At 38.7% G+C, this 27322-nt stretch overlaps 1 protein-coding gene and 1 long non-coding RNA gene across 8 annotated transcripts in view; one reads left to right on the plus strand and one right to left on the minus strand.

Moving 5' to 3' along the window:
- The window catches only part of ino80 (INO80 complex ATPase subunit), a 39717-nt gene that overhangs the window by 9099 nt on the left and 3296 nt on the right, over positions 1-27322 (plus strand). For 4 of the 7 annotated variants that reach the window (XM_077220396.1, XM_077220393.1, XM_077220395.1 and 1 more), the window contains exons 15-35: positions 452-547; positions 1946-2005; positions 2097-2239; positions 3244-3328; positions 3428-3545; positions 4162-4247; positions 4338-4505; positions 4790-4923; positions 5394-5461; positions 5550-5643; positions 7073-7271; positions 11674-11814; positions 13941-14166; positions 21508-21635; positions 23372-23466; positions 23864-23936; positions 25202-25360; positions 25791-25893; positions 26016-26104; positions 26624-26785; positions 27144-27303. In XM_077220396.1, coding sequence (XP_077076511.1) covers positions 452-547; positions 1946-2005; positions 2097-2239; positions 3244-3328; positions 3428-3545; positions 4162-4247; positions 4338-4505; positions 4790-4923; positions 5394-5461; positions 5550-5643; positions 7073-7271; positions 11674-11814; positions 13941-14166; positions 21508-21635; positions 23372-23466; positions 23864-23936; positions 25202-25360; positions 25791-25893; positions 26016-26104; positions 26624-26785; positions 27144-27303 — 2587 coding nt within the window. The remainder of the gene's footprint in view (positions 1-451; positions 548-1945; positions 2006-2096; positions 2240-3243; positions 3329-3427; positions 3546-4161; positions 4248-4337; positions 4506-4789; positions 4924-5393; positions 5462-5549; positions 5644-7072; positions 7272-11673; positions 11815-13940; positions 14167-21507; positions 21636-23371; positions 23467-23863; positions 23937-25201; positions 25361-25790; positions 25894-26015; positions 26105-26623; positions 26786-27143; positions 27304-27322) is intronic. The other 3 variants (XM_077220397.1, XM_077220394.1, XM_077220399.1) reach the window with 1 other exon arrangement.
- Positions 12808-12969, minus strand: LOC143729248 (uncharacterized). Its single transcript, XR_013199960.1, has 2 exons — positions 12907-12969; positions 12808-12857 (listed from the first exon to the last, which is right to left on the minus strand). It is a non-coding gene; the product is annotated as an uncharacterized LOC143729248 (long non-coding RNA).

The raw sequence follows: 27322 nt of genomic DNA on the forward strand, positions 1-27322 counted from the left end.
CTTGAAAGATACTGTATTCCCTAATCGTAATGCTCTCAGATCGAAAATCTGGAACAAGTTTATTTTTTGGGGAATATGACACCAGAGTTATATAAAAAACACACCTCTCAGTTCTGCTTTCCTGTGCTATCATATGCATTTCTCCCCAAAAGCCCCTGACACCACAAATCAGTTCTTTGGCATCGATGTGAACCCTCCAGCTGTCTCCGCTGCTCTCTGTGACCTCCAGGGTTTGCGAAAAGAGGAGGATACAGGGTTTTGGGATTTGATATGAAAGCGTAGCGCTGTGGGCCCATAGGAAGCCATGTTAGCATGTTACCTTGTTCTTCAGTTGTTTCCTGTTTTGACCCCCTCTCTTTTCTCTCATTCTTTCCCACCATCTCCGTCCCCATCCCCCTCTGCCGCCTGCACCTGTTCGGATTATTTTGTGTTGGTGTGCTCTATCGGACAGAGGGAAAACATCTGGGGACCCTTCTTGATTATCTCCCCTGCCTCAACACTCAACAACTGGCATCAGGAGTTCTCTCGCTTTGTCGCCAAATTCAAGGTGAGTGTGGCAGCTGTGCAGGGAAACACCTGCAGCCGTGGAATCTTTTTTACCGGTCTGTCTCTCTGTCACTGTCTCAAACCTTTTATAAACCCATTAAACTACGTCTATTTTCAGAACAATGGAAAATGTGTTTTTTCTTAGCCTTTGCATATTTTGCTGTAAGGAAACGCATGACAGGTTATTGCATTTCTGGTTTGATTTTTGTAATCCTTTGGGGGGCAGTGTTGTATCATTTATAGTGTGTTCTACTAATATCAGAAACCTAAATATTCATTTCCTGCCAGTCAGACTGAATCTCACAAATCATCTGTATCCGAAATCCCAGCCAGAATAACTTGAGGAATATCAGAGGGCTGAAGAATAATTATTTCTTTTTGTTGGCCTGGTCAGGCCAGTAGTTCAGTTTTATACTTGCCCTGCCAATATTTTCAATGGCCCTGCCACACTATATTTTTAGCTATATATTTTTGTGTGCCAGAAGGAAATTTCCTTTATTAAAAAAACGTTTTAAACAAATTATTTATAAAATTTTGAATTTAATGTAACAATAATGCTATATGTAACTTTATGAAGCTGTTAATTCATGCATACACTTTTACTTGCTCATTCTTCCCCGGATCAGTCGGTCCATACTTATTGTTGAGTCCTGAATAATTTACATTATACACTTTGTAATGAGGTTAAGATTATGAAAAGTGTATGTATATACAGTACTGATCAAAAGTTTGGAAACATTACTATTTTTGTGCTTTTGTATTTATGCTTATAAAAAGTTAAAAAGAACAGCATTAATTCAAAATATAAATCTTTTCTAACAATATAAATCTTTACAATAACTTTTTTTAATCAATTTCATCCTTGCTGAATAAAAGTATTAATTTATTTCAAAAAAAGAAAGAAAAAAATTACTGACACCAAACTTTTGAACGGTAGTGTATATTGTTTCAATTTTGAATATTTTTTTTTAAACTTTTTAAACTTTTTATTCAAAGAATTCGGAAAAACTATCACAGGTTATAATAAAAATTTTAGTAGCACAACTGTTTCCAACATTGATAATAAATTAGCATAATACAATGATTTCTGAATGATCATGTGGCACTGAAGACTTGAGTAATGATGCTGAAAATTCAGCTTTGCATCACAGGAATAAAATATAAAATATTTTAAAAACTATAAGTATTTTGAAATAGAAAACCTTTATTTTAAATTTTAATAATATTTCACAATATTACTGTTTTTCTGTATTATTGATCAAATAAATGCAGGCTTTATTAGCATAAGAGACTTATCATTTGTAATGTTTCCAAACCTTTGACTGGTAGTGTATTTAAAATGAAAATGTTATAAAATTTTCACATATCTTTTGTTCTCTTGTCTCATTTTTTCTTGCAGGTGTTACCATACTGGGGGAACCCTCATGATCGTAAAGTTATTAGAAAATTTTGGAGCCAGGTAAGCATTTCATAAGAATTTTGCTCTAATATATCAGATTGATTTAAATCTAATACTTCAACCCTATTTTATCCATGTTTGGCTCCTGTAGAAAACTCTGTATACCCAGAATGCACCATTTCATGTGGTCATCACCAGTTATCAGCTGGTGGTACAGGATGTGAAGTATTTCCAGAGGGTGAAATGGCAGTATATGGTTCTGGATGAGGCCCAGGCACTGAAAAGTAGCACCAGGTAATTAGCACTTACATGCATACATATACACTGCCGTTCAAAAGTTTGGGAAAATAAGTCTCTTATGCTCAACAAGGCTGCATTTATTTGATAAAAAAACAAACAAACTGTAATTATTACAATTTAAAATAACCTTTTTCTATTTGAATATATTTTAAAATGTAATTTATGCAAAGCTGAATTTTCAGCATCATTACTCCAGTCTTCAGTGTCACATCATGAGAATAAATTTACGCAAAAACATATCATAACATTAAAGGATAACCAAAAATAATAATAATTTAATACTTTTCCATTACAGATATAATATTAACTAGCTATAAACTTTGTTTCACACAGTATTTACCTAAATGTTTTGGAACTGACACTGGCATTACCACTTCCGTAAAGTGGCCAAACAGACTCAACTCATGCTGATAATGAATGAATGAATTTTAAGTCTTAAAATGGCCAAATATAATTATGCTAGTTTTCTTGAAAATATAGCTCCAAAATGTGAAAATCTGGTTGTCTAACTGATACGCATCATTGATTGAACCTTTCAACAAGGGAAAATGAGCTTATAAAAAGCTCCAGATGCTACAGAGAGTCTCCAATACTGGTGCAGATTTTCCGTATTCCCATCCTCATAGTCAGTGCAGTGACACTATGTCTGGACTGGAACCCTTCAGAGAATGAGGGCCGCTCGAGCTCTGAGTGTGAGTTTGTGCCTCTCTGGAGGTGACAGAACATGTGCCAGCAGCTTCTGTTGTGGTGGAACATGATTTATTGCCCAATTGGATTCTCGACAGGGCGTCAGAGCAGCTTTCTTGAGCTTTCAAGTCTCTAAAGTCCCCAAAATCAATGAAAGACATAACCAAGAGAAGTGAGCTCTGAAGAGAACCCCTGTAGTATTCAGAGTTCAGCATTGAGGGTTGTTGTCATGCAGAGTTATATTCTCCATTGACCTCAGCTTGCTGCTTGCTTGAGAGATCTTAGTAGCTGTGTCTGGTTCTTCTTGACAGCGTCCGATGGAAGATTCTCCTTCAGTTCCAGTGCAGGAACCGCCTCCTGCTAACAGGGACACCCATCCAGAACACAATGGCAGAGGTGAGTGCATTCATGCGAGACTTTGTTTGAGAGTCCACGTGTGCGAGACTGCGAGTGCAGTAACACATAAAAACATGACGCTATTGTTCTTCCCCTCAGTTGTGGGCCCTGCTTCACTTCATCATGCCGACTCTGTTTGACTCTCACGAGGAGTTCAACGAGTGGTTTTCCAAGGACATCGAGAGTCATGCTGAGAACAAATCTGCTATTGATGAAAGTCAGTCAACTCAATTATCTCAATTTTGTTCACTGTCCATTTTATCTCCGGGGAGGTTAAAATATGTGTTAGAGTTGAACAATCTAGTCAAAAATTATGTACAACAAAAACTAAATAAAAAAGCCAGTTAGATAAAGCCAAGATAGTATGTCAAGGTTTGAAGTAGTTTAAAAAGCTTGAATTTTAAAGGTGTTCAGTTTGAAGTAGTTTTAAATGTTCTAAGGTTTTAAGGCCTTCCTCATCCAGTCTATCAAGTTTATCATCTGATCAATAGATCAGATCAGATGCTCTGGGAGATTGCTTGGATTTTCTGGATGGTTGCTAACTTGTTTTAGAAAATTGCTTGCCTGTTTTAGCATGTTGCTGGCATATTTTATAATTTTATTAGGCTTTGCTAGTATGTTTTATCATTTAGCTACGTTGTCCTAAGCAGCAAGTCAACATAATTATTTAATTATTCAAAATTATTTGGGATTTCAGCTGCAAAATAATAATGATTTAACATTTAATACTACATTAAAACAGCAGCACTCATGCTGAACAAGCGATGGGAGCGATATCTTCATGTGTTGCCCATGCTCCAATAGATGTAATTTACGCTGGTTTACCCTTTCAGACCAGCTGTCCAGATTGCACATGATCCTAAAACCATTTATGCTGCGCAGAATAAAGAAGGATGTGGAGAATGAGCTCTCTGACAAGGTGATACAGTCCTACAGTATCTCAGACAGAGTTATGGTTTGTGGTTTCATGCCTAGTCTCTATATGTGATATTAATTTATTTAATCTCAGATTGAAATCCTGACATACTGCCAGCTGACCAGCAGACAGCGGCTGCTCTACCAGGCTCTGAAGAACAAGATCTCCATTGAGGACCTGCTGCAGTCATCAATGGGCACGGCCCAGCAGGCCCACACCACCACCAGCAGCCTCATGAACCTGGTCATGCAGTTTAGGAAGGTGAGGCTGGGTTTATCAGCTAGATATAGTTCACCCAAAAATGAAACACAAAAGAAGATATTTTGAAAAATGTTGGTAATAGCTTTGGTTCCCAACATTTTTGGTGTTCCACCAAAGAAAGGAAGTCATACAGGTTTAAAACAATATTAGGATGAGTAAAAGATGACAGATTTTTCATTTTTGGGTGGACTATTACTTTAAAACCGGTTTGTCCTTTCAGACTCACTGTACATATAGTAATGAGCTGCAGTTTTTAAACACAGTGTTTTTCACAAATTTAAAAGGTTTGTAACCACCCAGACCTGTTTGAGCGTCAGGAAATACGCTCGCCTTTCCACATGTCTCTGAAGCCCTTCATCATGTCCAAGTTCCTGTTCCGACATGCCATCCTCCGCACTTCTGACCTAGGAAAGACTAAGTGAGTTGATCTTCATGTAGCTTCCAGGTTTGCTGTTCCTCCCTCAAGGCTTGTTCACACCAAGAACAATAACTATAAAGTAAATTGCCTTAATTCTATGAGATTAGGGAAGTCCATACCATAATTATAATAATAACGATCATCATTGGAATCTCTTTTAGAGCAATTTTTCCAGCCGACGAAGGATAAAAGCTTTGTCAGCCAATCAGAATTTCGAGCTCGAACAGTTAAAGTGGTAGACGACATAACTGCACAATGTAATTATAATAAACAGAACGTTATTGTGGTGTGGGCTAATATAGTTACCGTTATATTTATTGTTCTTGGTGTGAACGGACCATTAGGATTGGTGCCGCCAACTGTTCGGCATTGTTGATTCCATCTCCGAACAAAAGTTTTTATACAACACGTGTAATAGCTTTGACAAGTTTTTATTAGATTGATTTATTCATTCTTCTATCACTCCTCAGGCTGAAGCAGACTCTAGTCTCTCCGTTCTCCACACAACACATTCAACAGTCCTTGTTTCACAGAAAAAGTGAGTATTTATTCCACAATTATATTTAAATTTTGTCATTACAAAACTTTCACACTCTTATTTCTGATCATCTGCATGGTTGATACAGCTGATGATGAAAGCAGCTGCTTTTCCTTCCTGCGTTTCATCGATGTGTCTCCTGCTGAGATGTCAAACATCATGCTTCAGGGGACTCTAGTGAGGTCAGTTACTTAACATTCATGTCAGAACTATTAAATATCAAAATACACACTTTCTCTGACTCAAAGGGATAGTTTACCTGAAAATGAACGTTCTGTCATCATGTCATTCCAAACCTGTATGACCTTCCACAAAAAAAGAAAGTCATACAGATTTGGAATGATATGAGGATGAAGAAAAGGATGACAGTAAAAGTCTCCCTGTAGTCAATATTTTGTAAACCCTTAAAACTCGTCTTTGATCACCAAAATGACATATTTTTAAAACAAAATCCTGTTAAAATAATTTCTTCATGCCTTAAAATAGCTTGAATTTATCTCTGCACCCTTGCTTCATTTAGTATATGCATATTAGTCCCCGCCTCCACTCACTCACACCAGCTCAGAATACCTGATCCACTCGTCAACTTTACTATAGTAAACGCTACAATGATGGCAAGTGAAAAAACTGGTTTAATTCAGCCATATATGTTTGAACCAGAAACTGATTCAGAAGATGTGGAAGAGTGAATTATACAGGCTCATCTACAAGTCGATGTATCACAATGGAAATGCGTTTTATTTTTCGCTCTCTACAATGTCGGACACAAAACGGTAATTAATATGATTACCCTTTGGCTTGACTGTGTTTTAAACAGCTAATAATGTGTTGCTAATGTTACTCAAGCCATGTTTCCATTCCCCATCTCTGAGTCAGACAGCTGCCTTCTAAAAATCAGCATCCTTACAAGATGCTTTGAACAACTCAGAAAATCAGTGGAGAAAGGCATAGTACATCATAACATCACATACTTGTGATGCATACATAATACACCCTCTTTATTGCTAAATGTACCTGATTTTTCATGTCAACAGAAAAATATACTGGGATAACCTGGCTTCTCTTAAGACTCTCTTGCTTCGCAGCATAGTAATGATGATGATTAGCTAAAGCCTGCCGGCACGTTGACGTGATTGGTTACAACAAATTAGTGATGTAGAGAACAGGGGCGATTTCAAACCGAGGTTTTCAGACTGTCTTTGGTAAACTGCCGTTTTAGGGAGAAAATACTCAGCAATTGTGTTGTCTGATATATTTGCACATGGTTTGTCTTAAAGCATATTAAAAACACCACATAGGCATATAAACAACATTAAAAACTTGATTCTCACCACAGGGGGTCTTTCATGTTTGCATGAACTATCCGTTTAACCAGTGGATATCTTGAATAAATTGCATTATTCAAGCACATTCTCATCCGGTAGGATCCATGACTCTTATAAGAACTGAATATATATATAATAATCAAATTCTTTTCACACTTGGATGCATCACCCCAGTGCATTCAGGTAAGATTTAGGTGTGGGATTCAGTACATACATCGTTTCCTACGGCGTTGATTCCTTAATAGCTGTTTAGATAGTAAAATCTCCTCTTTTCCTCTTTTCTCAGGTGGTTAGCCCTATATCTGTCCTTTAAATCAGCATACCGGCTCCACCACAGTCGTCTGTGGGATGTAGAGGAAGAGCAGGAGAATGAGGCTAAAGGGAGAGCCTGGTTACACAAGCTGTGTCTTTCACGCAGAGATCTCATCCTGTGGATCAACAAGCCAACGTCTTTCCCAAACGTCCACAGCAGTCCTGTTCTACAGGTGAGCTCTGTCGTGCTTTTTTATCCTTCTTGCTTTGTCATATGACAGCACATGTACTAGTGGCCTTCATCACTATATGCCTAGTAGTTATCAAACTTTTTTTTGCTACGTTTACACGGTCAATTTTTGGGATTGACAACCGCATTTACTTACAGGTGTGAGTCTTGAAATGTCCCATTCACATTTTTACTATTTACAGTAGCATCTCTAATACTGTCTGTATGAATGTACAACAGGAGTCAAGCCCATATTCTCTTAAAGCGACAGTGACCAAATATCAAAGGTGGTGACGCCATAAAACTTAAAAGTCTTTTGACACGACAAGAGTCCAATTTTCATTAACTTACAGCAGCTTTTATATCTGGGTGGAGAGTTGAGCATTTGAGTTGCACGTAGAACACAAAACTGATGGGAGCAGCTCCGGTGGAGAATAGTGACTGATCTAAAACCTTCAAATGACACACAGCTCATATCTCTGTCGCTGTAAGTTACTGAAACCACACACAAAAAATATACGGGTGTGAGTTTGATTATAGAATGTGATTGTCACTCCTGTAAATAACTGAACTGTGTGTGAACGTAACCATATTAAGGACTCAAATACAGGACTGGCAACCATATTCTGCTACTGAAGGAAAAGTAGCAGTGGAATGGAAAAACACAAGACGCAGGGCAGTGGAATGGGAAAAAACGCTGTGTCTAAAGACATGTTTTTAAAAGTTGAATTACTTTGACTTGAACTTAAACGCGAGGGACCGTGAGACGCTACAAAGCACAAGACGTATACGCATCTCTCAAACATGTCCATCTAGCGCATGTTTACATAGAAAAACAATGGAAAAGCAGAGCAGTGAAATACAAAAGCACGTTGTGTTTGACTTTTTTGGCATGAATTATAGATGTATGTCCAAAGATAATAAGTACTGGTTATTTCTCAAAAGACAAAGTGGAACAGTTCTGCTTCTGGATGTTTAGTTAACATGCTCGTACAAAACTGAATATCTTCCAAAGATTTGATTGCACAAACTTTGGCATATTTCTTTGTTCATCGTATTTCTTGCGCTCACTGTTTTGGAGTTTTGTGTATGAGTGTGCAGGTTTACGCCTGCCTTGGGTTACCCCACTGAACCAGATTAAATGACCCTCATCTTTCGTTAGCGCCAAGGGTTCGTATTTCGTTGTGGAAACCTATTTCCACTCACCCACGAGACACTCCAATGTTGCTGTATATCAAATGCTGATGGGAATATCAAAAGTCCAAACTGATTCTCGAGGATAGGAAAGACGATAGAGGAAGTGATGCTGGATGTCCCAGTCCAGAAGCTACAGTGTTGTCCCCCGGAGGCCAAACAGCGGCAGGGGTTAACCTGTAGTTTGGCACTCTGGCGTGCGTTCAGGCTACGGTCAGGGGAAGCTGTGCTCAGAAGGTGCTGACTGAGGTGTAATATTATCCACTTCCCACTACAGCTTTTATACCACACAAGCGTCTCCTAGCTCCACTGGGGCATGGATGGGGAACACGACACCACAACAATCAGCTCCCCATGTGGAAATGTGGACCGGCCCATATCGAGCGCTCTGAAGCTTTGCTGTAGACTCGTAAAGAATCTTAAACCATGCTAACTAGTAGCAAAAGTGAAAGCACCCTCCTTTTTCTAAGATTTTCTCCCAGAGACTCAATCTAGCACAGTTCAGTTTTCTCTAAATATTGCAACATACTGTGATTTTGAGTTGTAAACCAAGATGCAAACTGCAAATTCAGCAAAACTGATTTCTAGTTTCTAAATGTACAACCCCAATTCCAGAACAGTTGCTGTGATTTAACTATCTTTATCCTTTATTTACTGACAAAAGAAAATGATTGTACAATGTTTTGTAGTTGACTAACTTAATTGTATTTTGTAAATATAAACAAATTTAGTTTTTGATGGCTGCAACACTCCAAAAATGTTGGGACAGAGGCAGTTGGTCATATCACCTTTCCTTTTATTAAACTTTTAAAATGTTTTAGAATGAGGATATTGATTGTTGCACTTTAGCATGTGGAATTTTTGCCCAATCTCACCTGATACAAGACAGCTGCTCAACAGTCAGTGGTCATCGTTATCTGATTCTCCTTTTCATGATGGGCAATATATTTTCAACAGCGGGCAATATATTTTCACCAGTAGACAGAAATGGACTTTTTGCAGGCCAGTCAAGCACATCCATTCTATGGTGTGAGAAAGCACTCTGTTGTAGAACGAGTAGAATGAGGCCTGGCATTAGGGACTTTAAGCAACAGCCTCTGGTGGAACGGCAACGGCATTCTGGCGTTCTATTGCACATGCGCGACTTTAACTGCTACTTCACAACATTCTACTGAAACCGTCTACGTCGGGAGAACAGCTGATTTGCCGTAGTCGTTTCTACGTGAAAGATTAAGAAAGTTAATGTTATGTTTTATGGTATGTGGCATTGTAATTGTTTATGTGTATCATTAAATGTCCAAAGCAACCCTCTCCTGCTTATTAAAATCACTTTCTTTATTTGTATTTTGTCAAATCATTAAATTATCCACTACGCCGTAGTCTTTACTGTTGCTTAGTGATTTTTGCCTTCTTTAGCTACGGCAGTTAACCGTTTACTTCTGGCTGCCGTTGCTGTTCCATCAGCAGCTGTTGCTTAAAGTCCCTATTGTCTTGCTTCCCAGGAAAGATGTCATCTTGATGGCAGTACAAGTCTCTGTACAATTGCTTTATTCTTCAATAGTACCTTCACAAAAATGCAAGTCACCCATACTGTTTGCCATACCATGACCTCTTTTTTCAAAAACAAGCTGAAATGTGGATCTGAATACAGCAATCTTTCAGACCAACTGAGATGAACTCAGGCCCAGAGAATTTGGCGGCTTCTCTGCATTGAACAGATGTATAGCTTTATTCCTCCGTAACAGAGATTCAAGTTGCATTTCTTGATGCAGCGGCAGACTGTTTTAATTGACAATGGTTTTCCAAAGAACTCCAGAGTCTATGTGACTATATTTAACACAGTAGGATTGATTGTTTCTCATGCAATGGCGCCTGAGGGCTCAAAGATCACGCATATTCAACGGTCTCCTGCCTTGCCCTACACATTCCTTTGGATTCCCTGAATCTTTCCACAAAATTATGTATAGCAGAAGGTGAAAGACCCTAAAAACTTTGCAATCTTACATTGATAAACGTGATTTTTGAATCGTTTGATAATTCTCTCAAACGGTCAATGCTGGCATAACGTGATGAGCCATGACCCATTTTTGCTGGCAAAGACTGAGCCTTTGGTGGATGCTCCTTTTATACCCAAACACGATCCCCTTACCTATTACCAATTCACCAACTTATTGTGGACTGTTTCAAAACCGTTTAACTTGGATAGTCTTTACACTATTATTTTGCCTCTGTCCCAACTTTTTTGGAGTGTTGCAGCCATCAAAATCAAAATCTCTTTATATTTAAAAAACACAATTAATTTGGCCAGTGAAAACATCGGTTTAAATAACATCAATTAAATAAAGTTTAAAGAGAATTAAGATTCTTGATTTTTTTATATCATTTCAAAATGTCCCAACTTTTTTAAGCTGGCAGTCTGTGGTTTGTAAGTAATCACATATTGCTCAAGCTCAGTGTTTAATGTGAGCCCAGGGAACAACCTCTGTGCAGAAGTTGATGATCTGTGTGTGTTGTATGGTAATTAGCGTTTGATATATTTGTATCAGTCGGTGAGCAGCTGCAGGCAGCAGTGCTGTGGGAATCTTAGTGCTCATCTGTGTTCGCGTTCCAGCCGGTGCTTCATGAAACAAGACACGAGCACTCCTGCTGAGGCTGCCACAAGCACCACACTTTCTTTCTTTCTTTCTTTCTTTTTTCAGTTTCTTGCTTTCTCTCTTTTCTTTCTCTCTCTCTTCACATGTCTTTCACACCTCATCCGTCATTAGCTCACAGTCTCCTCTAAATGAAGTTGACAGGTCTGTTTATTCTTGTCACTTTGTGGATGCAAACAGGAAACAGGCAAAATATATAGGTTGGTCCTTATGATTCATGTGGGTCATTAGAGCCGTAGTTCTGACTGTGACCCCGTCTGGACGTCTGTTAGCACTGTGGTCTCATTTAGGGTATCACTTCTGTTCAGTGTGACTTCTTGACAAATGGAGCTGATGAGATGGGAGTTGGGTTTACATTAGATTAGGAGTAAATCGTTGTAGAGAGTAAAGTGATCACTAGGAGGTGCTGCAGGCCCATATACTCCTATTTGACAAATTCAAGCATTTTGCGGGAAAAACGGCAATTCTCTCACACTCAGTCATACTTGTTGACATTTTGTCAGTATGTGATTAAGTAGGGTGTAATATGCTATACTGATTTTGTTCTTTCTTTTCCTGTAGGATTTAGTGTTCACGTCCACAGGGTCTTCGCCGATCTGTCACACCGATGTGGTGATCCACAGCAGACGCTCATCAACTAAAACGTTCAGACCGTGCAGGCCTACCCAACCACCCAAGTTTTTACTCACCGTCACACCCAGGGTGAGAAACACTCAACCTTACTCTCAGAAAACAGCCTAGTGGACCATATTAACTGCCAGAATTTTCGCTCAGTTTAGCGGTTTGAAATAAATCCAGGATTCTATATGGAGTATCAGTGTTTTCTGTATCCAGTAACTGTTTGGCAAAAGTCAGAAACTCATCAGTGTGGATTTCTACTGAGGGTGGTCAGCTGCTGACAGGGATCTCCCGCTGTCTCAGAAACAAACTTATGATCAAAAATGAAAGCCCTGGTCTCTGTGTGGCCCTCACTACCGGCCTGGTTTATTTATCCTCTTTGACCCCATGACAGATCTTCTGCTCAACTGATCATGACCCCGGTGGAGAGTAACCAAACAACACAAGCCCACCAGTGAGAAATCAGAGGTCTTGGTTAAGGGCTGCTTCTCTGGCTGTGAATACACAGCCCATCAAAAACCACAATGCCATTTGGGATAGTCTCAACTTTGGGATAGTCTGAAGATACTGTGAAGTGACATCTTTGGTACCGCAGGGAATGTGGTAGTCAAGACTTACAACATTGTTTGCTGGTTCCCTATCAACATTCATATCAAACAATCCTAGCCAAACGTATAATTATTATCAGTTTAAATCTTGAAACAACCTTACTTTAACCAATAAATAATTTGTATTAATAATAATAATAATAATAATAATAGTGATCAAATCATTTTAATTAATCATTCAATCTTAATGTTTATTTATTGTAATTCTTTTATTTTTTATAATAATGTTATAATTCATAGGTGTAGTTATTTTATAAGTATTGTTTTATATAATTAATTATGTAATTATTAATTATTTTATAATTGTTTTATTTATATAATTATGTTTATTTACTTATGTTTTGGTTACTTTAACTTATGTTTACTTATTTTTATTATCATTATAATTAATGATTTAATTTATATCATTAATAATGTTTTAATTCTTCCATATTCTTCTATATTCTTTTTTTTCTGTCCTATTTAAAAAAAAAAAATTTTATATAGTAATTATTTTGTTAATTTGTGTTAATTTTCTTCCTTGTTTTCTCAGTTTGAAACTCCTCTCTTGACTTCTCCTATCCCTAACCTTAACCATAATCCACCCTTTAAACCAGAGAAGATGATTTTATGATGAGTTTTATCAAAAGCATTTTCAAGCACTGAAGCCTAACTGTAACCCTAAGCCTAACCCAATAACCTAAAAATCTGGTAGATAGGAATGCTGTTCCCGAAACAGCAAAAGATGTTGACCCAGGAAAATGTCCTCCTTAAGCAAGTCAAGATATTCATCTTTTATGAGTGAGTGTGTTGTACTAAAACATATCCGTGTCGTTAATGGTTAAGTCACGTATGAGGCGCTGTTTTCTTTTTCCTCCAACATCTGCTGTTAACTTGGCTAATGTGAGGCTATCTCTGTGTTATCCCAGCCCAGAGAGTCAGGATTGTGTCTGGCCACATGGCCACACTGTGAGAATTGGCACTGCGTTGGCAAAGGCCCCTAGGCACCAGGGGCATATGGGCACTGTGGGAAAGTGATAAGATAGATTAGTTGCCTTTTTTCTCTTTATTCACGAGGGACTCTTGACCCGTTGACTTTTTATGGCCACATCTGCGTGTTCGCGCTCCCATTGGTCAGATGTTCGCTACAGAACTGGAAGCCTGGCCAAAGCTGAGCTGTTTTTCATCAGAGATAAGGAATGAAAGGAAGATAATATCATCCGCTTGTCAGCACGCCATAAAATTCTCCATAAAGCTGAAAGAGGGATAAAGCGAGAAGGAGAGGGAGAGAAAAGAAATGGCCAGTGGAAGGGATTGTGAGCGGTGTGAATCACTACAGGAAATGGTCATCTGTTACTCAAAGGCCTGTTAGCGCTGTTAGCACCGCTGACCTCTGCCACGCTTTCCTGCCAGAGCGGCGGGGTTCGGACAAAATGTCAGAAAGACAGGGTTGTGCGTGCCTGTGTGTGTGTGTGTGTGTTCACGTTCGACAACTGGAAATGATTCTTCTCCCCCCTCAAGGTCCAATTTGTTTGGCGTTTCTTAGTGATAAAAGGACTGATAAAATGCATTAGTGTTAACAGCCTTGGAGGTGTTGACTAAGGAGTTTTCTATATTCCCTAGGTGACTTCAGTTCCCATGGAACGCTACTGTGCGGATCGCAGTGCGGAGTATGAATGGAGGTTAATACGCGATGGAGGGAGTCTCATTGCTAAGCAGTGCTTCCTGTACGGATCCCCCGAGCTGGCTTGCGCCTGGGCTCAGCGCTCTCAGGCCTTCCTCCCGCAGAGCCCAGGGGGCATCATGGCCCTGCAGCAAAGACATGGCTGGTCCTTCATAAGGATTCCAGGTAGGTGAGATCCTCGGTGGGAGATAGCATGCAAGTTTGTTAATGTTTGCCTGTGTGTAAAAGCGGTTGAAAGGTACTTCGTTTTTTCCAAGACTTGTATTTACAGATTTGTATCCATTTGCTGTGAAAAAGGTCTAATGTGCATTGTGAATAGTGTAACAATGTATGAAGAACAGCTCACACAGCAGTCGACCCAAAGCAGCTTTTTTTTGGTGACCAACACGAACACGAGCGAAATCTGTGTGGGGAACTTTTTTGCACTCGCACAAACCTCTTGATTGCATGGCTTCCTTTCGAAATAACTGGATTTGGCCCACAAAATTTTGCAGAGGAACTGTAAATGTGGCCGAACCTTCAGACTGGACACAAACCAGAGAACTGCATCCCAGCTTTTAATGGCAAGACTTTAGGCCTTGGGGGACCCCATGCTACTTCTGTTCTCTGGGGTCAAAGTGCATTTCAATTAAAGAAAACTCGCATTGTGGCTAAAAACGAGATGTAGGCCCATGGGAGAGGGCTGGGGGTCACGAAAGAGGCCATGTCTCAGGGTCGGTGCACCTCTTAGTCATTGTCACTGTTTTGGCATCAATGCGCAGCCATTTGTCACATGTTTAGCGCGGCAGTGTGATGGGACTAGTGCCAGGCGATGCTTAAGACTTATTTTGCAGATAAGACAAATTTTTGCATGAGCCTGTTGCGTGAATTGTGCGCAGGCCTGTGTTTGTGTGCGCGTTCCTGTGTAATTGCTGGGAGCAGACTGGGGAAGAGAAAGAGGTCTGGGAGCGCTTGTGAAGTTGGGAGGGGGGACAAAGCAAGGAAGTTGGACTATTGGACATTGTTTCTGCACAGCGTTAGGTAAGCGCTTTGAATGTGTGTGTGTGTGTGTGTATCACTCTGAATGTTCATTCACAGGCTTAAGGTGTTTCAGAGCGCACTTCTCCCATTTTCTCAGAGTCATACTGTACCCAGGGAAGGAAATGACACAAGACTGGATAAGAGTCATTGATGTATGCAGGCGCTCCCACCACTGGCTAATGGAACTTAAGGCCTACATCTCCATATAAAGGCTGGTGGAGTGTTTATTAGCAATAATGGGATACTATGTTGATCAATTTCTAATTATAGGACAACTATTTTTAATTGTCTTGAATGATCTAATCTTTAACATACAATTTAAAATATAACTGTTTTTGTAAATCTGTAATTTAAGTTGCAAATTAAAAAAACATGTAGAAAAAAGTTAAATAGATCAGGGGTTTTAAAACGGGGACCAGAAGGCAGCTCCAGACCAGTGGTTTTTTAACCAGGGTCCTCAGCAAACTGCCAAGGGGGCCTCCAGATGACTATATATTTACACATATTCAAGACAAAACAAGTGTTAAAATACGCTGAGAATGAAGATATTTCTTGTTCTAATTCAACCCCTCAACATAAACCCTAATAAAAAAAGAACAGGACTCCCAGTGTCTGTAAAAACCTGGAAAAGTCTAGAGCTTGTAGACCTGAAATATATTATCTAGGGCTTGGCTTAGGCCTGTAAATATTGCTGTGGACAATGGGGCGAGTTAACTTTGGAGTTAAAAAGGTTGAGAACAACTGTGCTAGGGGGTCCATGTAAATGTTTATAGTATATAATAAATAATAACAATAGTAAACGAAAACTAGGTTAAAATAAATGGGTAAATAAATAAATACAGTGCTATAACAGTACAGCACTATAATGAGTAGGAAAAAAACGACGTAATAATGTAACTTAATAGACACTAAATGTTTTCCAAATAATATTTTACATTAACATTAACTTTTAAAGTTGGGTCTTTAAGAAAACTGCCTTTTAAATTTTGATCATATTTGGGGTTCTGTGGCATCTTAAAGATTGAAAACCCTTGATATATATTATATGAAGTTACAGATACAGTTTTGAGTTGTATATTAAAGTCATACAAAAAAAATTATGATCACACAAACATGTCATACGTTTAATAAAGAATCATAATAATAATAAAAGTTGAATGTTTTTATTTACGTTTTTAGTTATAGAGTTACAGATCGAACAAATCTAGGCATGGTCATGTCTGCCTTACTGTATTTTTTTATCATCACTTAATCACACACACACACACACACACACACACACACACACACACACACACACACACACACACACACACACACACACACACACACACACACACACACACACACACACACACACACACACACACACACACACACACACACACACGCACGCACGTATTGGTGCAGCCACCCATTGGGTGTTTTATACTCTTGAGTGTGTTAGCGTGTTGCTGCTGTACCTTTGGTGTCACAGTAATTGTGGACAGGCCACAGAAGGACAGGCTCTCTCTTACAATAGCTCTGCACTTTGTTGTAACTCGCCTGCTGCTTTGAGCTGTTGTTTTGAGGGAGAGAGAGTGAGAATGCTGCAGAGCTCAGCTCACAGACAGCCTGTGGGAAACTCTGCTTTCCCTTCCTGTTCTTTCAAAGAATCTCTGCACTCCAGCAAAATGGCCGGAAATATTCCTGGCCTTTTTGATTTGGGGCCCAAACAACAGTGACTGCATAATTGTTTGTGATCTGCTCCCTCGCCCCGCCTTTCTGGCTGTGAAAAACAGCCAGGCTTCACCAAGGTGTTTGGGAAGCTTATACTTTAGCTTATCCTTTTTTATCATGTTTTCTAGTCAATTATTTTTATTTATTTATTTGTTTATATATTAAAAAAAAAAATGTTTACTTACCAAAAAATAAGAGTATAATCACACTAATATGTCACACATCTAATAAACTTTTCTGATGCTACATTAATTTTCTTATAGTTGGAGAAGACAGAAAATCAAGGGGAGAGGGGGGGGGAACAGTATCGAAACATGGTCAGTGACAGACTCGAACCCTGATTTCCCATGAGCTCCACTGCTCAATATGTCCTCAAGGCCACCACTCATTTTATTTTTGCAGGTCAAAGGCTGCAAATGTAATAATGTCGACCTTTCCTGAAGCAAGTTGCTTCCCTGGTGCAGTTCTCCCTCTGGCCTACAGAGGGAGCATTTTGCTCGGTTTTAGCCTGCTTTGCCTCTCCATTTTGTGTGAAATTGAAAATGTGGTCACATATTTCATCCCCTGTGCCTTTGTGTTTGGGTTTGTGCACAGATCCCAGGTGGGATCTGGTGAGTACAATCGATATATGACAGCTTAATGAAAGTCTCCCTCATTTGCTCGTTTCACTTCCCACCTCAGAATGATCTGTGGTCGCTTGACTGCTGCAAGACAAGTGTGTGGCAGATGTGTCTCATTTTATACAATCTTTACCTGTAGACTACAAAAAGACGGCTTTAGATGGAATATCCCACCGATCTGAACATTTCTTTAGCTGCTGGTCTGTAGGTTTTATGACTTAAATGTTGTATTCAGCACTTTTTATAAAGTTTAAAGGGATATTTCACCCAATGTTTTTTTTTGGACCCCATTGCCTTCCATTGTATGGACAAATACAGTTGAAAAATTGTTCAAAATATCTTCTTTTGTGTTCTACAGCATAGAGAAAGTCAAACATGTTTAAAACAACATGAGGGTGAGTAAATGATGACAGAATGTTTACTCTGAGTGAATCATCCCTTAATTTGGAAGTATATCACACTTCAAATCTGAGGACATGCCCTTCTAAAGCATGAATACATAATTTATTTTTGCAACTCTGCCCTGTCTTTAAGGTGCAGTAATCATGTCACTTAAGCAAAGTTTCGTGAAGTGTCATAGAGTGGAAAAACAAATATTGTTTGTGTTAAGCATCAACTTTACCCCTTGGCCCCGTGCCCATGTTTAGGTGTTGGCCAGTGGTTGTACAGGGCGTCAGTAAACACTAAAGCTAATCTTATAGCATAGAGGTCATAAGAGCCTGGTGCTTGTGCTTTCACCTACTGTCCCTTTGCCAGAAGAAATGTCCCTAAAGCTCAGATTGCTTTAATGAAATTAGCATACAGCGGAAGGGCAATTAAGTAGGGAGCGGGGTTAATGAGCTCATCCAGGGCTCTGTGGCAGATTTTTAAACTGGGTCACCCTCGGGTCAGACCTGAGTTCTAGGCGGGAGGGATTGGAATCAGAGCCTAGGCTCCTGGAAGGGCACTTTTAAGGGGTTACCACCAGCAGGTGGGTTGGATTGATAGTGGTAATCATGGTAACATCAGATGGTTCAGTACTTGGTAACTTTGAGCTCCCCTTGGTCTGCAGTTGAGTTGGAAATCATCCTGAAAGTACATGAAGCGTCCTCCATGAACTTTAATGCCAACACAATCCATCAGTTATTTTGAATTCTAAATGATGTAGTCGCCCTTGTTAGTTTCCTCTGAAAATGTTTGTTTTTTTGTAAGAGATTAGCTTTGTTTGATAAGCATGTCTAAGAAGGACTCACTAAATGTTTTAGATGAAGTAGCATGTAAAGTCTAACTGAAAAAACGGAGTAATTGCAGAGTCGTCAGGCTTGTGAAATAGGACGTGTGGGGGGATTCGATAAGAAGGGAATGGAAACACCAGAGGAGACTCTGTGGTGCCGGTTTCGTTGAGTTGTGGGTACCAACGGGTCACATCATCCCCTTAGATCACCATCTTCATCCCACAGTCGTTCAGGGGCTTCATAAAGGGGGGTCTGGCAGCTTGTTGCCTTATTCCTCTGACGCCAGACCCATTAGATTAGAGCTTTATGGGGAAGAGCGTATGGGAGTCTCTCTTCTCTTCATGAAACCGTCCTTCTCTCAGTCAGGAACCTGAAACCACTGCTTTTTGCTAAAGAAACCATTGCTGTTAGCACTGTGGGATATGGTTGTTAAACGTGTACATGTATTTCAGCAGGCAATGCAATATGATCACTCAAGCAGTCTTTTGTGGTCTAAAACTAGTATAGTATATAATCATTATGTTGTGTAGTGTATAATCATTATATAGTGTGTAATAAGTTCTAGTAGATCTTTATTAGTTTATTAGTTATTAGCTGCAAGTCACTGTAAATCTAAATCTAAGTAAATTTGGGGTCAGAAAAAAAGAAGAATACTTTCAGGATTAAGTACCAATATTCAGCAAGGGTGCCTAATCAAAAAAAAAAAAGATTTTTCTGTTAACTTTCTATTTAACAAAGGATCATGTTTCAAAAAATTGAACACTTCCACAAAATTATTTATCTCAACAACCATTTTCAACTGTGATAAGAAAAATAAATGTTTCTTGAGCAGCAAATCAGCATATCTGACTGATTTCTGAAGGATCATGTGACTGCAAACTAGAGTAATGATGCTGAAAGTTCAGCTTTACAATCACAGGAATAAATCACATTTTAAAATTTTAAAATAGAAAACAATTGTTTTTAATATATCAACAATTTTTATTAATGAAATAAATTTGAGTTACTTCTTTTCTTTTAATAACATCATAAATCTTACCATCCCCAAACTTTTGAGCGTTTGTTATATATCCCAATTAAATTATTTAAATATTTAACTAATCTATTATAATAAATTATACTATTGCAGATATTAAGAATATAATTTGTTTACATTAAATAATAGTAATTTAATGTTTATTGAATTATATTTAATATACCAAGTGAAATGCTTCACAATCTTCAGAAAAGCTTTTAATCAAGAGATGAATAAACTGAAGATGACCCATTTTAACCCTTATTGTTTTTGAACATTTTCAAGAGAATTTTAGATGTCTGCTCTGTCTGAAACGGATGGTTATGAATTTCTTCATGATTACTTTTTCTTTATTATCACCATCCTCTCTGCAAACAAATTGGTTAGATGATATCTATGTAGCTCAGTGTAGCTGTATGCAACCCAACTATTTTGATGAATATAAGCATGAAGGCTTGTTTGTTAGTTTTGAGTAGCACTTGAGGGGTCAATTAAAAGTACCTCTCGAGCTGAATATGGCCCATGGGCCTGATGTTTGAGAACCCCTGCCTTAGAGCAAATGTTCATCTTGGTTGAAGTAAATTAGATCCATGAGGTCATTATCTTGTTAATCATCACCACGGTGAGTAAGAGATTCTTGAGTATATGAGCTAATTTGAGCCCTTCTCCTCCACTCATTGTAAAGGTTACAAACGTGACCCTTTCAGGGTCATGGGGGTGTTGAGTCAGGGTTCAGCTATGGTTCACATTAGCATAGACATGATGTGGTAATAGCAACATGGTCATGCTGACCGTGTGTTTGACATGCTTTTTGTACTGTCTAAGGCTCGGCCAGCAGGCCTCAAACTCTCTCTGGGGATCTCTAGATTGCTCTGGCAGCCGGCTCACTTCGTGTGTATAATCACTTTCTGAGTGCCCATAACCAGCAGGGTCATTTAACTTACCCCCCATGAGCTGACCTTAGGGTCAAGGGTTCCACCAGTCAACAATGGGAAGCCTGAGCTTCCTCTTTTATAAGCACTGTTGGGGTGACAGCATTGACAGCACATTGCCATCTCTGGTCTGTGAAAATCAGTCACATGTGTTGAGGCACATAACTGATGTAGATTTGATTATTTAAAAACTGAAACGTGGGTTCATAAATGTTGGATGATGTGAATAACAGAAAATAATTTAAACTAAAATGGGAAAAAAAATAAAACTTATATATTAAACATATACATTTTATCGGCCAATATTAACATTCATTCACAGTACTTTTTACAACATTATAATGTACAGTATGAAAAAGTCATTTTAGATTTGCTAAAGACTACATTTAACTGTGTTAGTAAATTAGTAGTTTAAAAAAAAAAATATTAACTTATAGTGAACATTGGAATCTAAATGTAAAAAAACAAACAAAAAAAAACCCCTCAAATATTGGCCTGTAACTAATTTTGTATCAATATATCATGAATAACTAATGTTTACAGCAGAATAAGGCAGTATTTTATTTTTAAAATATGAGAAAGGTCATTCTGATAACTTTATCCTGAGCGTAATAAGTTTTTTCTTTCTTTTAATATGTTTTGTTCTTGGATGTCCAAGATATAATTAATCAAACATATTTAAAGAACTTCACAGTGGATCGGTAACTGGGTACAAATTTTGCTACTGAGAGTGGGATTTCTGTCATCGGTAAGTGAGGAGCAGGAAATGGAAAACCCGGAGTGGAGCTGACGCGGAGGGATTACAGAACATTTTGAGCGGGGAGGGGAAATTGCTGTCACTCCACAAGCTTATTCATTATATTCCTTTGATTTATCTAATCAGCTTCATTCCGACAGTGTGGGATACAGTTTGGATCTTGTGAGTTGACACATTATTTACTGTTTGTCAGTGTTTTTGAAATGTTTTTCTCTGCTTTGTTCTTCAGACAAAGAGTCTCTGATCACAGACAGCGGGAAGCTTCACACTCTAGACCTGCTGCTGACTCGACTGAAGTCTCAGGGCCACAGAGTTCTCATTTACTCTCAGATGACCCGCATGATAGACCTTTTAGAGGTGAGTACTTCCAGGCCCTTCTCACTGTCTGTGACTGACAGCTCTGTGGCCTGTGAACATTACGTAACTACGTCATGTCATTCTGACATGTTTTTTCCTTCACCTCCACAGAAATCTGTTTTTTCCTTCACCTCCACAGAAATCTGTCTACTGAACCGATTATAGATTTCTGAGGTCATGCTTTACTTGTTTTTGTTTACATGTTCAATGTTTTTTGTTGATCTCACAAAAGAAGAGATGGCGAAATTTGATCAAGCATTGTGAAAGAAGTGTTTGCTGTTAAATAGTTCCATATTGTTGTAGCTGGACAAAGGCGGTTGAGAGAAGATAACTGGAGGAAACAATCACTTTTTCCAAAGGCACACAGTTGTTTGCCACATGTTCAGCAGAAAGCCAAACATGGAGCTAAATGTAGAAGCCTCCAATAACATTGTCAACACAGGCCGCTTATAGTCCTACACAACAGCTCTCGTAGTCTAGAAACACCTCAAGTCAAAAGGAATATCCTTCCGATTCGTTTTGGCTTAAGCATTTTCCATGGCAGTCTCACTAAAGTCCGATTACTTAGACTAGACTTCCTTTATTTGTGAAGTAGATTGTCTTTAGAAAAAGTTAAGCATGGAAAAACATGGGCTCTTATTTGTCTAATAGTTTTGGCATTGCATGAAAAGCTGCGCTTTATATTTTATCTTTAAGTCAACATAAAAATCTAAATTAACCCTATTTTTTTAAAGCACCTTCCTGGTCTCACTTTGAACGTTTCATCGGTGCGCATAATTCAAAAGCAAAAAAAATGTTTGGCATCATAATCTTCAATAAAAATGGAATAACTAATCCTGCCTTTGAAATAATCTTTTTCAGCTGACGTGAAATATTCTTCTTATATTTTAACCAACACTTTGTGTGGACTTTGTAAAATATGGAGAATATTAATAAAGTTATCATTAAATAATTGGGTAACACTTTACAATAAAGTTTCTATAAAATGTTTTAAAACAGTACATTAAACATTTAATTTTTATCTGAACTCAACATGTTCACTTTGAAAGCCCTAAATAAGCATTTTGTAAAATATTTGTTTCTGTGGACCACCCAGCACCCCCTTGCAAGTCGCTGAATCCCAGTTTGAAAAACCTTATTCTATAGAAATGTGTGTCTTTCCAAGTAGACCCCTTGAGTGTTTTGGTCAAGTTTTCTAATTTGTTATGTACTCCCACTTGAGGTCTGTTCAAGTGTATTCCGGGCATTGTTCCTAAGTCTCAGGAGGTTAAATCATGTTATGTTCGACACTCTGCTAACCTAGAGTTATGTTCTCAGCGGGATAATACCGTTTAAGATGGTCCCATTTGTTACTTACAGCTGCAGAGAAGCTTAGTGTTTGTGATCTAATGTTACTTCAGGCTGGAACAAAGTCCTAATCAAAGACGTTTAATGTCAAGGAGAGTGCTAATGCTGGCTTCATACAGTCCAGATGTGCTTTTGGGAGGCCGTCCAGTGGAGTCGTAGGCCCGATGGAATCGAGACTTCACTCTGGGTGGCGTAGGAGAGTGGGAGGTCATCTGAGAAAAGTCACTGAAAAGAGTCTGCCCAATGTTAATGAGGGTCTGTGGCAATGGGAACGTTATTAAAAACCAGAGGATTAAAGTGAAATAGACACACCAGTTTCATATTGTTGACTTGTTTCCCTGCATGATTTTCCATTTTCTTACTTGAAATGTTTCTCAACTGTCCTGCAGGAGTACATGGTGTACCGCAAGCATACTTACATGAGACTGGATGGTTCATCCAAGATTTCGGAGCGGCGGGACATGGTGGCTGACTTCCAGAGCCGGTGAGTTTTCAGATAGTTTTCAGCTGCTTGCCAGCCAGGATTGAAAAGGAGACGCACACGTCTGTAAGCGCCCGTCTCTTCTTAAACCTAATTGGGGCTTGTTTTTTTCAAATGTCACCAAGCGTAAATTCCTCATCCCTGGCGGTGCTGTCAGACGCAGAGGGGTTTTGCGCTCTTTTCTCTCTCCCCGCCCTTCCTCACAGGGTCTGGTTTGCATTAGCTCAGCTCTCTGTGGGTGCAGTGGGGCTCTGGTTTTTATTTTCTAGAGGAGTGTGCTTGTATATTGAAACATCTCTCTGTGTAAATTCTGGGTGGTTGGGCCGGCCCCTTAAAGAGCATGATCTGCCGCGGCTTTATTTGCTTTCTCTCACTGTTCTGGTCTCCCCTCCCTTTGCAGGACGGATATTTTTGTCTTCCTCCTCAGTACCAGAGCCGGAGGCCTGGGGATCAACCTGACAGCTGCAGACACGGTGAGACCATAGCCCATCAGCACATCATGATTACCAGATCACCTTCCCCCACCAGAGGCCATGAGAACGGCCCCTAATATAGTATGAACCTGAAGACATTTTGCGCTGCACTCATTGAACTTAATATGAACACTTTGAAGCTTTGACTAAATGGTCAGCATAAAAAGCGACCAACCACAGTTTGTTTTGTTTAGGGGTGGGGAATTGTGGAAACCGCAATAATATAAAGCAAATAAAATAAACAGATAAATAATAATGCAGTTTCTATTTATATTGTCACTTTACTGAAATTAAAGAATATTATTATAACATTAAATGGAAAATATTTACTTTTATATTTTTTATTTTTAAAACCGAAAATCTAAGCTAGAATACAAATTTTAAAAAGCATTTTTTATCAATTCTGTCAAAGTAATTAGTAAATTATGTAAATTGGTAAATTATAATTAATTTATCTAATAAATGAATTGTTTCATGCAATAACTTTCAAAAAACATAATTAATTTATTAGATAAATTAATTATAATTTACATAATTTACATAATTTACAAATTACTTTGACAGAATTGATAAAAATGCTTTTTAAACTTTCTATTCTAGTGAATGAACACCATTAAACTAAAGCTCTTTGATGGTACAAGGTAGTACATTCATGTTTTATCATGTTTTTGTTAAATGTTGACAAAATTTAAATGAATACATAAAATTTTTGAATATTTTGTTTAATTTTACACTCTCGTGTCAACTAAAATTTCATTTTTGTCAGCTGAAAATCAGATGCCGTTTTAGTCAAGAGTAAAATGAATAGGGAGTGACAATTTTGGAGACAAAAGCTATTGTTGAAACATAAAACTGTAAATAAAAAAATAAAAATACTTATTTGATGTCACTACCCTGTCAAACTTTGGCAAATCCAGTGATTATTTCATCCTCAACAGTGCTCATTGTATCAGCCCCTTTCTTTGTAAACATGATTTTGTTTTCAAGCAGGCTGATGAAAAAACCCTGTGTGCTCTTACTCCCTGAAGTTGCGTTGGCCAATCAGATAAGCGCTTGCCAGATCCTGAAAGTGCTTTTCAGTTTTGTGTACAATATGCAGTGAGAAAGACAGCGAATTAACTGTGAAGTTGTGCAATCTGAGGCCTTTAAACCGATGTGAATTATGTGTGCAAGAACAAAAAATGCCATCTGTGGATTAGACATGAACAGGAATGAGTTCATATGTGGAGAGATCATTTAATGTGACGAATTTCCTCTCTTTCCAGGTGATCTTCTATGACAGTGACTGGAACCCAACAGTTGACCAGCAGGCCATGGATCGAGCCCACAGACTTGGACAAACCAAGCAAGTCACAGTCTATCGGCTTATTTGCAAAGGGACAATTGAGGAACGCATCTTACAGAGAGCCAAAGAAAAGAGTGAGGTTAGTACACAGTATCTACTGCCTTCCTTGGGCCAGAAGGTTACACAAAATATAATGTAACACATTTTCCTTTTAATTCAGCTAATTCCACAATGGATAGACAAATTACCCCCTTTTTCCCCTGACAGCTTACATTTGTCAGTTCAAGTTACAAGAACGATATTTAACAAAATTTCAAACCTCAGAAGAGTCTTTGCAGTGACAAGGGGGTTAAAGTAATATTTAGCCCATGGTTTCAACTGCAATTACCACCAATTATACTGTAATTACATATGTGCTCTAAACAGTCACATGTAGTCCAGGACGTCTGTATCAACACATCTTTATAGTCAGTATACGTTTCCAAGAGTCGAGTCTTCTCCTCTTTCTACTTTTATTTATTTATTCTCTGTCTCAATAATCACTCTCTGCTGTGGGATCTGCACTTCAGATTCAGAGGATGGTAATATCAGGAGGAAATTTTAAACCTGATACTCTGAAGCCCAAAGAGGTGGTCAGCTTGCTGCTGGATGATGAGGAGCTTGAGAAAAAGTGTGAGTTACCACTCTGTTATGATCATAAAAGAATATGTATAATCTAAATAATGTTATAATAAATGAATCAATTGACTGTTTGCTCTCCTCTGATTGGATGGTACGGTTGTGTTTCTGGGCAGTGCGCTTTCGGCAGGAAGAGAAACGGCAGCTGGAGGAGTGCAGTAAGGTGAAAGAGCGGAAGAGGAAGAGGGATAAGTATGCAGAAAGGGTAAGTTTCCTCATAGAGGCACAAGGAATTGTTTTTAGAATCTACTTCTCCTTTGCAGTGTTGTTCAACAATAAAAATAAATACTGTATCGCATTAAAAAGTTTTTTTTGCTAAAAGGTTGATTATATTTCAATACATTTTCTTGTGGTAAAGAATATAGTTATGCACTATATCAGTATTATTATTGTTAACTAAAAAATGTAAACCAAAAAATTATTAAAATCATGTTCAGTATGTGAAATAAATGTAAATATTAGATGGAAAACGTTTTTTTTATTAGATGGAAAAAAAAGGTAAATGAAACCTTTATAGAAGTACAAAGAAAACTATACTATACTATAATAGTATATGAACAATGAAAAAAAAAAAACACCGCTCTATATTCATTAGCACAAATATTTCTTTCTGTAGGGTACCTGAAGAAGAAATTCACAAATTATTTTGTAAGCAAACACTCAGAAAATGCCCTAACCACTCTTGTCCAACTGTCCTGTCTCCCTGTATCCCTCTTATTTTAAGAAGAGAAAGGAGGATGACCCCGACACTAAAAGGAAGAAGGAGGGTGTGAATGTGGTCATCCCTTATGTCCCCTCAGCAGACAACTCCAATCTGTCTGCGGATGGAGAAGACTCGTTCATCAGCGTGGACATGGACTCTGCCATGCCCAGCCCCTTCAGTGAGGTAACAACCAATGAGACTTGACCCATGTGCACTTCCCTGACTCCATTTAAAATGCCTGTGACCTTGATAATCTGTGTTGAATTGCAGAGGTCATGATGTCAGGAAGAATTATTGTACAATCCTGTAATGACATTCTTTTGGTGACGAGTCCACAAAACAATCATGTGAGAACTTTCCCGAAGAATGGATGATTTCTGCAGAGCTATTATGCCATTGTCAACACACATCCTCTCGTTTACTTGCTGCATTGATCTCATGGCGCTCTTCCTCCTCCTCATCCATCTTCTGGTCCTGCTGTCTCCTCCGTGGTGGTGTCCCTCTGTCCCTGTCTCACCCCCAGAACTATGTGTCTCTACAGATCTCATTGAGCAGTGAGCTCCAGCCCAGCTCCATTCCTGCAGACGAGAGTAGCAGTGACATGCTGGTAATTGTGGATGAACCCATGTCTTCTGCTCCTCAGTCCCGTGCCACCAACTCTCCCGTCTCCATCGCCGGCTCTGTGTCCGATACCATGAATGGTGGGTACCCTCGGCTTAC

The sequence above is a fragment of the Siphateles boraxobius genome, unplaced genomic scaffold (assembly GCF_051911475.1).
Source record: "Siphateles boraxobius isolate OS27281-9 unplaced genomic scaffold, OSU_SipBor_1 8, whole genome shotgun sequence".
NCBI lineage: Eukaryota > Metazoa > Chordata > Actinopteri > Cypriniformes > Leuciscidae > Siphateles > Siphateles boraxobius.